The 16,988-nt window shown below is 43.4% G+C and overlaps 1 protein-coding gene and 1 non-coding gene across 2 annotated transcripts in view; one reads left to right on the top strand and one right to left on the bottom strand.

The window, feature by feature from the left end:
* TANGO6 (transport and golgi organization 6 homolog) overlaps positions 1–16,988 on the bottom strand; it is a 264,770-nt gene that overhangs the window by 172,589 nt on the left and 75,193 nt on the right. Inside the window, exons 12-14 of the mRNA XM_025371435.1 lie at positions 13,227–13,361; positions 2,738–3,253; positions 533–590 (exon numbers count right to left, since the gene is read on the bottom strand). Of these exons, the coding sequence (XP_025227220.1) occupies positions 533–590; positions 2,738–3,253; positions 13,227–13,361 (709 nt within the window). The remainder of the gene's footprint in view (positions 1–532; positions 591–2,737; positions 3,254–13,226; positions 13,362–16,988) is intronic.
* Positions 3,862–3,925, top strand: LOC112614853. The gene has a single exon (XR_003117163.1). It is a non-coding gene; the product is annotated as a U7 small nuclear RNA (small nuclear RNA).

Below are 16,988 nucleotides of genomic sequence, written 5' to 3'. Positions count from 1 at the left end.
CCATCCTGGCTAACCCGGTGAAACCCCGTCTCTACTAAAAAATACAAAAAACTAGCCGGGCGAGGTGGCGGGCGCCTGTAGTCCCAGCTACTCGGGAGGCTGAGGCAGGAGAATGGCGTGAACCCGGGAGGCGGAGCTTGCAGTGAGCTGAGATCCGGCCACTGCACTCCAGCCTGGGCGACAGAGCCAGACTCCGTCTCAAAAAAAAAAAAAAAGGTTAATGTGATAAGAATTCATGCATGAGTCATTCTTTACCTCCTTGAATTAGAGGAAATACGATTTAATCTATAGAATAAATAAACATTAATAAAAACTTCCTCATCATTATGAGACACTGAAACTCTATAGAGACCCTTTGGAAACCCTCCAGGAATATTATTATTATGACTGAAAGTGTCCTAGCTAGGAGGCAGGAAGATGGATAAAATGACCTGTAGTCTCATGGCCCTAGGACTTTAGGGATTTTGTGCAAATAAACATGACACAGTCTTTGGTCCACAGACTCAAAGTCCTTTAACCAGGACTGACTTACCCTGAATTGCAGATAGATATACAAAAGTGTCTTCATGTTCCATGTTTTCCAAGAATATCTGGAACCACAAAATACAGCAGTGATAAAATTTACAAAGAATAAGGAAGATTGAAGAGTTCCCTTATCAGCAGCTCAAAGGAGTAAACGCTTTCCTTCTTGTTTTTCTTAGCTAGAAACTCGTCTGACAGAGTTTTGTGGGGGAAATGGCATATATGCTTAAAGTCTCATTTTTATAACCGTTAAAAAAAGGATAGAGATTGGGGGAGATACTTGTATTCTTCCAGCAGTAGTCCTGGAAAGCAATGGAAGAACAATCCTCAACATTTTTCCATGACAGCCATGGTGAATAACATTCTCACATATGGCATGACAGACTATGGGCTGTGACACACAAGAGACAAGGTTTGGGGTTATGTGCAAGGGATGGCACATTTGCTGTAATTTGATCCTTTTCTCTTGCACTCACAAAGCATATGGAAGTGCAAGTGAGATAGAGATGTTATTATTGAGATAACTTTGAATCTGTTCTAATTTATTTTTGAAAATCTTGTAAATTTCAGCACTTTAATTGACATTAGTAACAAATTACTCTCAAAATATCTTACAATTTAGGAACCTATCAGGGGTATCAACTGCAGTGAGTACAGCTTATCTGGAAGATACTACATGATATGTTAGGTTTAGGCCCCAACATGAGAGCCAGAGAAAGGGAGACGGAAGTGTCTGCTCCATATATAATGCTGTGTTCTTCGCTGGCACAGTAATTCTTGACATCAACTTGAGGCTGCTGGTCTCCACATCTGAAGTATGTAGGGACAGCCTAAACTTACCCCAGTTAGGAAGACAGCCAGAAGGTAGGGAATCTTTTATGGAGTAAGCAAGGGAAGTTTAATTTAGGGTAATGGCCATGGAAATAAAGAGGATAAAACACATTTGAAAGACCTCTTGGAAAAAATAATTGACAGGACTTGGTGACCAATTATGTACAGCAGAAGAAGGTTTAATAAAGCTAAAACAAAATTCCAAGATGTTCATTGCATTCACCTTCAAACAGGTGTATAAAAGGATATTTTAAAGCTGGGTGTGGTGGCTCACACCTGTAATCCCAGCACTTTGGGATGCAGAGGCGGGTGAATCACTTGACGTGAGGAGTTCAACACCAGCCTGGCCAATATGGTGAAACCCCATCTCAACTAAAAGTACAAAAATTAGCTGGGTGTGGTGGTGGGCACCTGTAATCCCAGCTACATGGGAGGCTGAGGCAGAAGAATCACTTGAACCCAAGAGGTGGAAGTTGCAGTGAGCTGAGATCGCACCACTGCACTCCAACCTGGGTGACAGAGTGAGACCCTGTCTCAAAAAACAGAACAAAACAAAACAAAAAAACCCAGCTATTTCACCACGAGGGAGGGAGAGAAGAGGGGAGGAGACCCAGTTTTGCCCAATGCCCCACTAAAGATGCCCAGGGAAAACAGGTGGCTTCTCTGGGCTGAGTCACAGTGTTGAAGCAGACTTATTTACCACAAAAGATACTTTCCCATCTCTGGGAATTTGCTCATGCTCTCGCACCCCTCTTTCATCTGCTCAAACTTTACCAGTTCATTATGGCCACATAAGACCCACATCCTCCACAAGATTTCAACTTTCTCTTTTTCCTGATTGCCCACGGCATTTCTTTCATGCAAAAATTTTGAAGGCCAGGCGCGGTGGCTCACGCCTGTAATCCCACCACTTTGGGAGGCCGAGGCGGGCAGATCACAAGGTCAGGAGATCGAGACCATTCTGGCTAACATGGTGAAACCTCGTCTCTACTAAAAATACAAAAAATTAGCCGGGCGTGATGGCAGATGCCTGTAATCCCAGCTACTCAGCAGGCTGAGGCAGGAGAATGGTGTGAACCCGGGAGTGAGCCGAGATTGTGCCACTGTACTTCAGCCTCGGGGACAGAACGAGACTCCATCTCAAAAAAAAAAAAATTGGCACTTCGTTCATATTCAGTTGAGGAGTTTAAGTCTTTCCTGTGTCTAAATAAGTCTTTCCTGCATCTAAGTGTTGCCTCCTCACAAAATTCACAAATTTCTGGAGGGTGGCCCAGAACAGTGCTTGACACATAGTCCAGGCTCCAAAAATACTTGAGTTGAATCAACGCTCCCCGACGGCTGCCCCACCCGCAGCCCATGTGTCTTTACAGTGTGTTCTACTCACCTTGAGAAGCTTCTCTTGCATCTCAAGGGCTTTTGCTTCTCTCTGCTCTATCCAGCGGGAAAGAGTACGCAGGGCAGCAGCCCGTGTTGGAATTTGAGGGTCATAAGTTGATAAAAGAACCTCTTGGAGCTGTTCTGTGGTTATGCTTCCAGATTTCTGGCTTGTAGTAGTGCTGGGCTCATTGACTCCTTGAGGAATGATTGGAGCATTTGACTGCAGGCCTGTCTGGGGGGCTATCTCATGGCTCTGCTGTTGTTCAAGGTGGCTATGAGCTACATCAGCGGGTCTTTCACGACTAGTTTGTTGCTGCTCTTCTATTTTCCCTTCCGGATCTTTTCTGTTCAGTGTACTTTGCGCAGCCATGCTGATGGCCTCAGTGGCAAAGGCTCCATGGGTAGAGATGGTGATGCGGAGATCAACAGCGAGTTCTTGGATGACAGGATCAGGGTATGTGTTGGATATCTTCTCCAACAGAGGCAGCAACTGCTTCAGAACAGCAAAATCACTTGACTTCAACTACAAAATGAAGTAAAAAATGTCAAACCCACATTAACATAGCAAATGTCAATATGACCTGAGCACCAGGAAACATATTCTGAGAAAAAGGGGCAGGGATCAAATCTTGCTCATGGTGTAATCAGTACATTGCCTGGGTCCCGCACTCAATACCATTTGTTGAATAATCATACCTAACATTTATTGAACACTTATCATATACAGGTTCTTTTTTAAGATAAAACACACACACACATTCATATCCCTGTGATATAATGACTATTATTATCTACATTTTAAACAGGTGGAAACAGAACGGTTAAGTAACATGCCCAAGGTCACAAACTGGAAGATAGTAAGATGTGAACTCAAGAAACTGAGATCAGAGCCCACACTCTTACCCAATACCCTACACAGTCTCCCTTGAAAAGATAAGGCTGTTCTTAACTACATGATCTAAAGTGGCCGGCCAGTATGCAAGTGCACCATAGATCTGGAAGGGATCAGGGAGACAATGGAAAGAAAGGGATTTCTTCTGGAAAGTAGAAGTGAAAATTATATAACATTTTATTCTCCATGGAAGTTTTGTCCAAATGATGTCATATGCCTTACTACTAAGAAAGGTGCATGAGTGTTACAGCTCATTTAGAATTTGTCTAGCAGGTTTTCTGGTCTTCACTAGAAAGCACCCCCCTCACCCACTGCCACCCAAAAGGTGTATGTGCAATCAACGAAAAGTAAGAATCAATGATAACAGTTTTCTGTTTGAAAACACTGGAGAGGGGCCGGGCGCGGTGGCTCAAGCCTGTAATCCCAGCACTTTGGGAGGCCGAGACGGGCGGATCGCGAGGTCAGGAGATCGAGACCATCCTAACATGGGCTAACATGGTGAAACCCCGTCTCCACTAAAAAATACAAAAAACTAGCCGGGCGAGGTGGCGGGCGCCTGTAGTCCCAGCTACTCGGGAGGCTGAGGCAGGAGAATGGCATAAGCCCGGGAGGCGGAGCTTGCAGTGAGCTGAGATCCGGCCACTGCACTCCAGCCTGGGCGACAGAGCGAGACTCCGTCTCAAAAAAAAAAAAAAAAAGAAAACACTGGAGAAATTATCAGATGATGCTTCAGGAGTCCTTGAAAATGTGAATACTTTAAAGATCTTAAATCCTTTTTATTGGCCAACATGGCAAAACCCCGTCTCTACTAAAAATACAAAAATTAGCTGGGCACGGTGGTGTGCACCTGTAGTCCCAGCTACTTGGGAGGCTGAGGCAGAGAATCGCCTAAACCCAGGAGGCAGAGGTTGCAGTGAGCCGAGATCAAGCCACTGCTCTCCAGCTTGGGCAACAGAGCGAGACTCCATCTCAAAAGAAAAAAAATCCTTTTTATTTTTTTCTTTTCTTTTTGGAGACAGAGTCTCGCTCTGCTGCCTAGGCTGGATTGCAATGGCGCAATCTTGGCTCACTGCAACCTCTGCCTCCTGGGTTCAAGCTCGATTCTCCTGCCTCAGCCTCCTGAGTAGCTGGGATTACAGGCGCTCACTACCATGCCTGGCTTTTTTTTTTTTTTTTTTTTTTTTTAGTAGAGACAGGGTTTCACCATGCTGGCCAGGCTAGTCTCGAACTGCTGACCTCAAGTGATCCACCCACCTCGGCCTCCCAAAGTGCTGGGATTACAGGCTTGAGCCACCATGCCTGGCTTAAATCCTTTTTAGAACAAGGCAGAGTATTTATTACTTAACCATTCACTCCCTCACTTCATTATCCAACCAACCAATCAACCAACTAACCATTTTCATAGAACCTAAATAACATTGTTATTTGACACTGTAAGTCCACAGATTTGTTATTGTTCCCACCATTATGCTCCAAGTAAATGAAGATTTGAGGTATATGTCAGGTTTGTATCTTAGAATTTCACTCTACACTCAGATTGTTTTGTTTACATATTTACTAACTAATGCAAAATCAACATAAGATAGAGTTTCTGCCTCCACAGAATGTTAGTTTATCTTCATGTGCAAAACAACTGACATTCAGAAGTTACTATATCTTAAGGGAAGAAGAGAGTACATACACAAAGCAAAGATATATGTTATTTAAGGAAAGGGTCAATTTTTTTCTGGAATCTATGTGGCACTGAAAGAAACATTTTCCTCTTTTCTTTCTTTTCTTTCTTTTTTTTTTTTTTTTTTTTTTTTTTTGAGACGGAGTCTGGCTCTGTCGCCCAGGCTGGAGTGCAGTGGCCAGATCTCAGCTCACTGCAAGCTCCGCCTCCCGGGTTCACGCCATTCTCCTGCCTCAGCCTCCCGAGTAGCTGGGACTACAGGCGCCCGTCACCGCGCCCGGCTAGTTTTTTGTATTTTTTAGTAGAGACGGGGTTTCACCGTGTTAGCCAGGATGGTCTCGATCTCCTGACCTCGTGATCCGCCCGTCTCAGCCTCCCAAAGTGCTGGGATTACAGGCTTGAGCCACCGTGCCCGGCCTTTTCTTTCTTTCTTTCTTTTTCTTTCTTTTTCTCACTCTCTTTCTTCCTTCCTTCTTTCCTTTCTTTTCCTTTTCTTTCTTTTTCTTTCCTTTCTTTCTTTCCTTCCTTCCTTCTCTTTATCTTTCCTTTTTCTTTCCTTTGTTTCTCTTTCCTTTCTTTTTCTTTCCTTCCTTTCTTTTCCTTCCTTCCTTCTTTCCTTCTTTCCTTCCTTCCTTCCTTCTTTCCTTCCTTCCTCTTTCTCTCTCTCTCTCTCTTTCTTTCTCTCTCCCTTTCTCTCTTTTTATTTTTTTGAGATGGAGCCTCGCTCTGTCGCCCAGGCTATAGTGCAGTGGTGTGATCTCAGTTCACTGCAACCTCCACCTCCTGGGTTCAAATGATTCTCCTGCCTCAGCCTCCCGAGTAGCTGGGACTACAGGCACACACCGCCATGCCCGGCTAATATTTTATATTTTAGTAGAGATGGGGTTTTACCATGTTGGCCAGGCTAGTCTTAAACTCTGGACCTCAGGTGATCCGCCCACCTCGGCCTCCCAAAGTGTTGGGATTACAGGTGTGAGCCACCACGCCCGGCTGAGACATTTTCAAATAATTTTACTAGTATTATCATTATGCTAAACTTCATTCAGTGCCTCTGTTGTATTGTGGACTTTTTTAAAGCATCTAACATGAGAATAATTTATCTATAATCTATTTGGCCTCTTTTTCATTTCTCTTCTATATAACAATTTCTTCTTAAAAAAACCAGCCAAGACAAATAGATCAATGGAACAGAACAGCAAGACTAGAAATAGACCCACATAAATAGAGTCAACTGAACTTTGACAAAGGAGCAAAGGCTTTAAATGGAAAAAAAAAATACAGTCTTTTTTTTCTTTTCTTTTTTTTTTTTTTAAATTGGAACAAGTGTCAGTAGAAAAAAAAAGAAAGACAGTTTTTTCAAGAAATGGTGCTGGAACAACTGGCATGCACTTGGGAAAAAAATGAATCTAGACACAGACCTTGCACCTTGCACAAAAATTAACTTGAAATGGATCATAAACTTAACTGTCAAATACAAAACTATAAAACTCCTACAAGTTAACATAGTAGAAAATTGAGATGACCTCTTAAAAGCAATGACCTTTTAAATACACCACCAAAGGCACAATCTATGAAAGACACAGCTAAAAACCTAGACCTTATTAAAATTAAAAATGTCTGCTCTGCAAAAGAAACTGTCAAGAGAATGAGAAGATAAACTACAGAACGAGAGAAAATATTTGTAAAAGACATATCTGAAAAAGAACTAATCGCCAAAATATACAAAGAACCCTCAAAACTCAACAATAAGAAAATCAACAACCTGACTTAAAAATGGGCAAAAGACCTAAACAGATAGGTCTACCAAAGAACACCACCCTACCAAAGAAGACATACAGGCAGGCTGGGCGCGGTGGCTCACGCCTGTAATCCCAGCACTTTGGGAGGCGGAGGCGGGCGGATCACGATGTCAGGAGATTGAGACCATCCTGGCTAACACGGTGAAACCCTGTCTCTACTTAAAATACAAAAAAAAAAAAAAAATTAGCCGGGCATGGTGGCGGGCACCTGTGGTCCCAGCTACTCAGGAGGCTGAGGCAGGAGAATGGCGTGAACCCGGGAGGCAGAGCTTGCAGTGAGCTGAGATGCGCCACTGTACTCCAGCCTGGGCAACAGAGTGAGACTCTATCTCAAAAAAAAAAAAAAAAGAAGACATACAGATGGTAAATAAGCACAGGAAGACATACTCAATGTCATAAGTCATTAGGGAATTGCAATTTTTTCTTTTTTTTTGAGACAGAGTCTTGCTCTATTACTCAGGCTGGAGTACAGTGGCACAATCTTGGCTCACTCCAACCTCCACCTCCCAGGTTCAAGCGATTCCCCCACCTCAGCCTCCTGAGTAACTGGGACTCTAGGTGTGGCCACCTGCCTGGCTAATTTTTGTATTTTTAGTAGAGTCAGGGTTTTGCCATGTTGCCCGGGCTGACCTTAAACTCCTAACCTCATGTGATCTGCCCACCTCAGGCTCCTAAAATGCTGGGATTACAGGCGTGAGCCACCACACCTGGCCTCCCACCCACCCCTTTGCATCCACAGAGTTCTCAATCCTTGGCATGGCAGAAGCACCAGCCTCATCCCTCCCTGATCAAAGGTGTGCCCTGGGATCCCTGGCCTCAGGCTGGACAACCAGGTGCCCACATCCTGGATGGGTATTTACTCATCGAACATCTAGCCCCTGGGGTTGTCCAGGGAAATACATTGGGTGGCAGCAGATATCTGAGGAGCTTTTTTTTTTTTTTTTTGGGGGGGGGGACAGAGTTTTGCTCTGTCACCCAGGCTGGAGTGCAATGGCATGATCTCGGCTCACTGCATCCTCCACCTCCCAGGTTCAAGCGATTCTCCTGCCTCAGCCTCCCAAGTAGCTGGGATGACAGGTGCCCGCCACCACACCCAGCTAATTTTTTTATATTTTTAGTAGAGATGGGATTTTGCCATTTTGGCCAGGCTGGTCTCAAACTTCTGACCTCAGGTGATCCTCCCACCTCAGCCTCCCAAAGTGCTGGGATTATAGGCATAAGCCACTGTGCCCAGGTGAGGAGCTTTTTTTTTGAGAAGGAGTTTCACTCTTGTTGCCCAGGCTGGAGCGCAATGGCATGATCTCGGCTCACTACAACTTCCACCTCCCGGGTTCAAGCAATTCTCCTGCCTCAGCCTCCCAAGTATCTGGGCTGGTCTGGAACTCCTGACCTCAGGTGATCTGCCCACCTCAGCCTCCCAAAGCACTGGGATTATAGGCATGAGCCACTGCACCTGGCCAAAGCTCTGAAAATCTTTAACAATGTGTATAAATGAGCAGAATGAAGACAATTCCAGAAATAGATGGTTTAATCTCAAAAGCAAAAAGAATTAAATGGAACTAGTCAGCTTAGTTAACTGGAAAGTCATTTTCTTTTTAAGTTGTAAAATTGGAGGCACTGCGGTTTGCAAGTAAGGGGTTTTTTAGCCAGTTTGATCACCTGCATACAAGCGGTTGAAGGATGCCTCTCCACTCTAGGGAAATTCTGAGAAAAGACTGGATCACCTAGAGGATAATCAAGTGAAAGCCTGTGAAAACAAGAAGCATGGCTCTCCTTTGCCCCTCATAACACATGACTAACATTCACAACACTCCCATGGGTGTGTCCAGATCTGGAGGTTGCTCACTATGGGTGAGGGCAGTGTTTTTCAACTTTTTGAGCCCATACCCTTTTGATAAACAAAACAAAACAAATTCATGCGTCCTTCGTTAAACATTATCTTTCCTTTCTTCTTTTTATTCTTTCTTCCTTCCATTTATCCATCCATTCAAAAACTGTTAATTAAGTACCTACTGTGGCAGGTTTATTAAATACGGCAGAAAGTAAGACATCTCTAAATGAGGCTGCTTGAAAGTAACAGTAATTAAGAAGGATTGTCTGCTCTTTGGAGTTCTACATAACAGCTAGAAATAATGGGAATTTTCCCAAGCAGATCTATAGAGCATCCAAATTGGGCTCGGTGAAGAGAAAGGACAGCATTCTAGCACAGGAACTGAGTCAACCAATTCGCCTCACCAGCATGCAACAGATTTCAGCGGTTTTCCCTCTCCCCTTCCTCCATTCTGCAATAGACCTCTAGCTTGCTTACCACTACTTCTACCCCAGCCCCTAAGCATTTGCAATGATTCTAATATGTAAGTGAACAGCACCTAAAACACAGTCCATGTTCATAGTGACCTTTTTGCCAAAGAGTCTGAGCAATGACCTTTGATCAAAAACATGACCTAAGCAGTGTAGAGTAACACCAAGCTAAAGACTCCTTCCCCCTTAGAGAAGAGACGCACCTTTTCTCGCCCAATAACGGGCCCCCGCCCCAGTAGAATCTAGATTTAAAGATTTGGAGCCCAGTTTTTAACCAGAGGCTCTGCTGCCACCCTGGAACAACATGGTTTTAGTTTTTCCTAAAGAAGGTCTAGAATGGTCTGCTCAGCTTCGTGCTTTAGAGACCAACGGACAATGCAACATCATGCAGAAACTGCTTCTTGAGGGGACAGGGAGGAGTAACCAATGTATAATATTTTCAGTGGTGACTAACTCTGAAATTTAGAAAATGAGCCTGGAATTACAGTTATCTTGTCAGCAGTCTTTTTTTAAAAAAATTTTTGTTTGTTTGTTTGTTTTGAGACGGAGTCTCGCTCTGTTGCCAGGCTGGAGAGCAGTGGGGCGGTCTCAGCTCACTGCAACCTCCGCCTCCTGCGTTCAAGCAATTCTCCTGCCTCAGCTTCCCAAGTAGCTGAGATTATAGGCATGCACACCATGCCCAGCTAATTTTTGTATTTTTAGTAGAGATGGGGTTTCACTATGTTTGCCAGGCTGGTCTTGAACTCCTGACCTCATGATCTGCCCACCTTAGCCTCCCAGAGTGCTGGGATTACAGGCATGAGCCACCGCGCCTGGCCTTTTTATTTTTTATTTTTTGTCAGCAGTCTTAAATACACGCTTTTTCCAAATTAACTCCTCTTCCCAGACACGATGTTCTAATAATGACTTTGATTATATAAATTAGAAAGAAATAAAAAAGGTTCAGATGATGTTAGATTCTTTTTTCATTAGCCAAAACAATGAATCCTAATAAGGGATAGGAAAAAACAGTATATTGTTGGCCTGACAACAATTAACTGAAAACACAATTCAGAACCATGACTTTTTTTTTTTTAATACAAAGAAAGAAAATTCAGCATTACTATAGAAGCCATTTACAAATCCATGATTCAAACAGAAAAAAAGTAGCAGATTTAGGCCAAAGATAAAGGGGGTGACGTGCTTATGTTCACTTAACTAACTGCAAAGTCAGAGGAATGCCGGATGTAATCAGTGAGTCAGGATGGCTCACAGAAAGGCAGGGGCCTGCAAGGTATAACCTTGACATCAGTCAGGTGAGTCTGTCTTAGAATACAACTAACATGCACAGCCAGCCCTCCAACAATGGGCTTCTAGAAAGGGAAATGGAGATTTCTGTGATCTATCTTCCATTTGGGATGTGGTTTGAAATAAGTGTGAAGTAAAGACAAGCCAAAAAAAAGACTATTCAAATTAATATTCAACCAGAAAAACAAAAATCAATTTGGCCAACTAAATCCAATAAGAATACAACTTAAGAAAAATGATTCCAGGCCGGGCGCGGTGGCTCAAGCCTGTAATCCCAGCACTTTGGGAGGCCGAGACGGGTGGATCACGAGGTCAGGAGATCGAGACCATCCTGGTGAACACGGTGAAACCCCGTCTCTACTAAAAAATACAAAAAAAAAACTAGCCGGGCGAGGTGGCGGGCGCCTGTGGTCCCAGCTACTCGGGAGGCTGAGGCAGGAGAATGGCGTAAGCCCGGGAGGCGGAGCTTGCAGTGAGCCGAGATCGCGCCACTGCACTCCAGCCTGGGCGACAGAGCGAGACTCCGTCTCAAAAAAAAAAAAAAAAAAAGAAAAATGATTCCAGCCAGGCACAGTGGCTCACACCTGTAATCCTAACACTTTGGGAGGCCGAGGCGGGTGGATCACCTGAGGTCAGGGGTTTGAGACCAGCCTGGCCACCATGGCAAAACCCTGTCTCTACTATAAATACAAAAATTAGCCAGGTGTGGTGGTGCATGCCTGTAATCCCAGCTACTTGGGAGGCTGAGGCAGGAGAATTGCTTGAACCCAGAGGCGGAGGCTGCAGTGAGCCGAGATTGTGCCACTGCACTCCAGCCTGGGCAACAGAGTAAGACTCTGTCTCAAAAAAAAAGAAAAATGATTCCATCAGTGAAATTTTCCTTGATAGTTCTAACAGCAAGGGTATACTATGGTGCTAGAAACTGAACCAAAAGCTTTTTTTTTTTCCAAACAATGTGGAAAATATATATTAGAAGTGCTAAGTAAATCTACCAAGAAATGGGCTTCACACTAATAACAGGCCCAGATAAAATTCCTTTTCCTTTTTGACAGGCTAGTGAAAGGCATATTCTAATACATCAAGAATCAGAATCAGATTTGAATCCTCAAGCTCAAAAATCCATTCCCAGAGGGTATCCTACTCATTGCTAAGGGTTTTGAGCAGATTGGCTTCAGGGTGGATTTCGTAAGACTCACACTAAGCCTATTCTGCTTTCCTGCAGACTCCTCACCTAATTTGGTATGTAATCAGCCAGTCACACACACATGCATGGTCTAGCCCTTGCCTATCTTTTGTCTTTGCTGGCATGCTCTTCCCCTTGGTCTCTACAATTCACCAACACCAGCCTTCTATCAGTGTCTCAAGTATACCAAGCTCTTTGCTGCTTCTAAGCCTTTGTACGTGATGTTTTCCTTACTTGGAAGAGTTTCCTTCAAATCTTAGCTTACGCTTACACTTCCTCAGTAGAAATATTCCCAGCCTAGGTTAGATGTTATGTGCTCTTGGTACCCACCACTTCTCTTTTGAGGCCCTTCATTCAATTCTAAGTACATTTCTGAACGGCCGTTTAGTGTCTGACTTCCTTACTGGACTGCAAGTTTCATGAGGGTCTGCCCTGTCCCCTGCTGTATTCCCAGTACCCTAGCTTAGTATGTGTGGCACATGAGTATGCAATATGTAGTTTTTTCTTGTTTGTTTTGTTCTAATTTTTTTTGAGATGGAGTTTCGCTCGTCACCCAGGCTGGAGTGCAATGGCACGATCTCAGCTCACTGCAACCTCCAGCTACCGGGTTCAAGCAATTTTCCTGCCTCAGCCTCCCAAGTAGCTGGGATTATAGGCGCCCACCACCACATCCAGCTACTTTTTTTTGTATTTTTAGTAGAGACGGGGTTTCACCATGTTGGCCCGGCTGGTCTCAAACTCCTGACCTCAGGTGATCCACCCACCTCGGCTTCCCAAAGTGCTGGGATTACAGGCTCAGTGAGTCACTGCACCCAGCCAATATGTAATGTTTAAAAAAAAAACTTTAAAAATTATAAATTAGGTATGTAAAGGACATATACACTTAAAAGTGGCGAGAAGCAAAGCTTTAACATGCTGCCTGATGTGGGATGAAGAATGAATCCTGTGCTAAAATGAAGCATTCAAAATAGATGGATCTTATGCAACCAGCAGGTTATTAAGGACTTTCCCCAACAACAGTAGCAGAAACAAGGGCTGGGCTTTGGAGAGTGAAGGCCAGAAAATCTAGTATTCACCTCAGATGCAAAATACCAGGCTAGATGTTCCCAGATTCAGATTGTAACAGGTAGAGAGGACCCTTCCCTTCTGATAGTGAAGTCTATTCAGGTGACAGAGTGGAAACGGTGCAACTTTCTTATTCTCCACTTTGGAGAGAATTCTCATTAACAAACTAACTTCTTTATTCTGGTTCTCCTATGTACAATATCCATTCTTATTTCTCACAAGGGTATGGAAGGAAAACAACTGGTATTTTGCTTCTCCCTTCCCTCCATTCAAGCTTGGCTCATGTCTACAACTCACCTGAACAGCTCCTCCCAGCATGACAGCCACCAGCCCCATAGACATGCTCAGCGTCTGTGATTCCACGGTGCTCTCTGCCTGATGGGCCAAGCTTGCACAGGCTCTCTGCAATGTTGCTGCTACAAAGTCCACCACCTACCAAAAAAAGGGAATTGAGAATCAATGAGGAATAATAATTTAAAAAATCAAAATTCTTCTTACATCTTATGCCTACATCCTCATCTTCTTTATCTACATCATGATAGCAAGAATCATCCAGAACAATTGCTACTTACCATGCAGGTATGAAGTTCAGTGTTTTGCTTTTTTTTTTTTAATAGCATTTACTGGTTTATTATAAAGGTTATTACAAAGGACGCTGATGAACAGACAGATGGATAGGAAAAGCGGGTGGGGGTGGAGCTTCCATGCCCTCTCTGGGTTAGCCCCATTCCCAGCATCTCCACATGTTCAGCAAGCGGGAAGCTCCCAAGTGTTTCACGTGTACAATCTCACTTAGTTCTCATCTCAACTCTAGGAGGTCAGTACTATCATCCTCATTATGAAATGAAGAATCTGAGACTTTAAAAGGTTGTTTGTTTAAGGCCATACACTTAATAAATGAGAAAGCCTATTTATACTTTTCCAAATGTTTTAATATGCTACTCCAACTTCCTTTACTTTGCATGAATTTTGCCTGAAAATTAAAAAGCAAAATGACTTGTAAATGAACTCAAAATGGATCATGGACTGCAACGCAAAATACAAAACTATAAACTCCTAGCAGCTACCATGGAAAATCTAGATGGTCGCGGGTATGGTGAGGACTTTTCAGATGCAACACCAAAGGCACAATCCGTGAAAGAAAGTAATGATAAGCTGGACTTCACTGAAGTTAAAAATTTCTGCTCTGCAAAAGACACTGTCAAGAGAATACAAAGAGAAGCCACGGACTGGGAGAAAATATTCATCCAAAACAGTCTGACAAGGGACTGTTTTCCAAAATTTACAGAGAACTCTTAAAGCTCAATAATAAGAAAACCCGGGTTGGGCACGGTGGCTCACGCCTGTAATCCCAGCACTTTGGGAGGCCAAGGTGGGTATATCACTTGAGGTTAGGAGTCCAGACCAGCCTGACCAAAAGGTGAATCCTGTCTCTACCAAAAAATTACAAAAAATTATCCGGGCATGGTGGCGCACCTGTAGTCTCAGCTACTCGGGAGGCTGAGGTGGAAGAATCGCTTGAACCAGGAGGCGGAGGTTGCAGTGAGTTGAGACAGCACCACTACACTCCAGCCTGGGCAACAGAGTGAGACCTTGTCTCAAAAAAAAAAAAAAAAAAAAATTAGTCATGCATAGTGGCAAGTGCCTATAGTCCCAGCTACTCAGGAGACTGAGGTGGGAGGATTGCTTGAGCCCAGGAGGTCAAGGCTGCAGTAAGCCATGATGGTGTCACTGCACTCTAGCCTGTGTAACAGAAAGAGATCATATCTTGAAAAGAAAAGAGCCCAATTAAAAAAGAGCGAAAGTCCTAAACCGATATCTCACCAAAGAAAATATATAGATGGCAAAAAAGCATATGAAAAGATGCTCCAATCCTATGGCATTGGAGAATTGGAAATGAAAGCATTGTTGATATACTTTTACACACCTAATAGAATGGCCAAAATCCAGAGAACTGATTTCACCAGGAATGTTGGTGAGGATGGAGATCAACGGGAGCTCTCATTCATTCACTGCTGCTGGGAATGTAAAATGGTACAGCCATTTTGGCAGACCGTTTGGCACTTTCTTACAAAACTAAACATACTCTCACCATACAATCTAGCCATTGCTTGCCTTGATATTTACTCAAATGAGTTGAAAACCTATGTCCATACAAAACCTGCACATGGTTGTTTATAGCAGCTCTAGTTATAATTGTTAAAACCTGAAGTAACCAAGATGTCCTTCAGTAGGTGAATGCATCAATAAACTGTGGTACATCCAAACAATGGAAAAATAGCACCAAAAAATGGGCAATCAAGCTATGAAAAGACACGCAGGAACCTCGAATGCGTATTACTAAGGGAAAGAAGCCAAGCTGAAAAGGCTACAGGCTGTATGATTTCAACTATATTACATTTTGGAAAAGGCAAAACTATGGGGACAGTAAAAAGATCAAGGGTTGCCAGGGGTTAGGAGAGAGGGAGAACAGAACAGGTGGAGCACAGAGGATTTTTACGGTGGTGAAACTATTCTGTATGATACCATCATGGTGGATACATGGCATTACAAATTTGTCCAAATCCATAGTTTGTACAATGCCAAGAGCGAGCCCTAATGTAAACTATGGACTTTGGGTGGTGATGTGTCAATGTAGACTGATCAGCCGTAAAAAATGCATCACTCTGGTGGGACATGTTGACAATGGGGGAGGCTATGTTGTGTGAGTGCAGGGAGTGTAAGGGAAATCTCTGTCTCTTCTGTTCAATTTTGTTGTGAATCTAAAACTGCTCTAAAAAATAAACTCTCCTTATAAAAAATGACCTGTTACTTTCTGACTATGTCAGGGGGTCCTGGATCTGCTTCTCAAAAGGAGGTTTCCTTCTCAGGGATTCCTGCCCTGACTCACTCCTGACATTTTGACAGTCTAATTCTAGTAAGTAAAGAATGGAGGGGTAGTGTTCAGTTTTATCTAGAAGTCAGTGTCTTAGAACCATTTGTGCAAATGATTGACAGCAGTGATCCCCAAACTTTTTGGCACCAGGGACCGGTTTCATGGAAGACAATTTTCCCGCACACCAAGGTTGGCAGAAGCGGGAGGGGGGGGGGGGTGGGGAATGGTTTCAGGATGAAACTATTCCACCTCAGATCATCAGGTGTTAGTTAGATTCTCATAAGGACTGTGCAACCTAGATCTCTTGCATGCACATTTCACAACAGGGTTCGCGCTCCTATGAGAATCTAATGCTGCTGCTCATCTGACAGGAGGCCGTGCTCAGGTGGTAAAGCTCACTTGTGCGCTGCTCACCTCCGGTTATGAGGCCAGGTTCCTAACAGGCCACAGAACAGTACTAGTCCGTGGCCTGGGGGTTGGAGACCCCTGATCTACAGTCTTTTTTTAAGTATTAAATAGTTGAAAGGATTAAGATTGTTCCTAGACAAGACTTTATATAGCATTTGGCTAACAACTAAGCTTTAAATAGAATTAATTTGGTCAGCATCATTTTCAATGCATTTGGATTAATCACCTTAAGTAAAAATACCTTTGAATAAATGACAGCACGCAAAGGCACATGCGTGCACACACACATGCATACTTAGGATTAATGACTCAAAAGACAGAAATCATTTTAGAAATGGAAAGGCTGAGAAGGTCATAATAAGCCTCCAAATAACATGCAAGCTTGCATGTTTAATTCTCTGGACAAATCACATGCTGTGCTAGAATCTTTATTGCAAGCTTAACGTCAGGAGAATGGCTTGTTAACACTTGTCTTCTGAAGCAATGCAGGAAACTAGAAAGGTTATTAAAAGTTCCACTTACTGAAATGAACAATGCTGTTTATGGCAGTTTTCACCACCTCCTTCATCCCTACGATTTTATTCATACTAGAAGATAAGGACACTGGCCCTTTCTAGAAACACTAGGTAGAAACTGTTTCTACTATCTTGGGCCAACTATTTTGCCTCCAGGGAGTTTTCTAAAGCACTCCTTAGCTGGGCACAGTGGCTAATGCCTGTAACCTAATACTTTGGGAGGCCAAGGCAGGAGATCACTTTAGGCCAGGAGTTCAAGAC

This window comes from Theropithecus gelada, chromosome 20, assembly GCF_003255815.1.
Source record: "Theropithecus gelada isolate Dixy chromosome 20, Tgel_1.0, whole genome shotgun sequence".
NCBI lineage: Eukaryota > Metazoa > Chordata > Mammalia > Primates > Cercopithecidae > Theropithecus > Theropithecus gelada.
The sequence above is the reverse complement of the archived record's forward strand: the minus strand, read 5'-3'. Positions and strand labels throughout refer to the sequence as shown.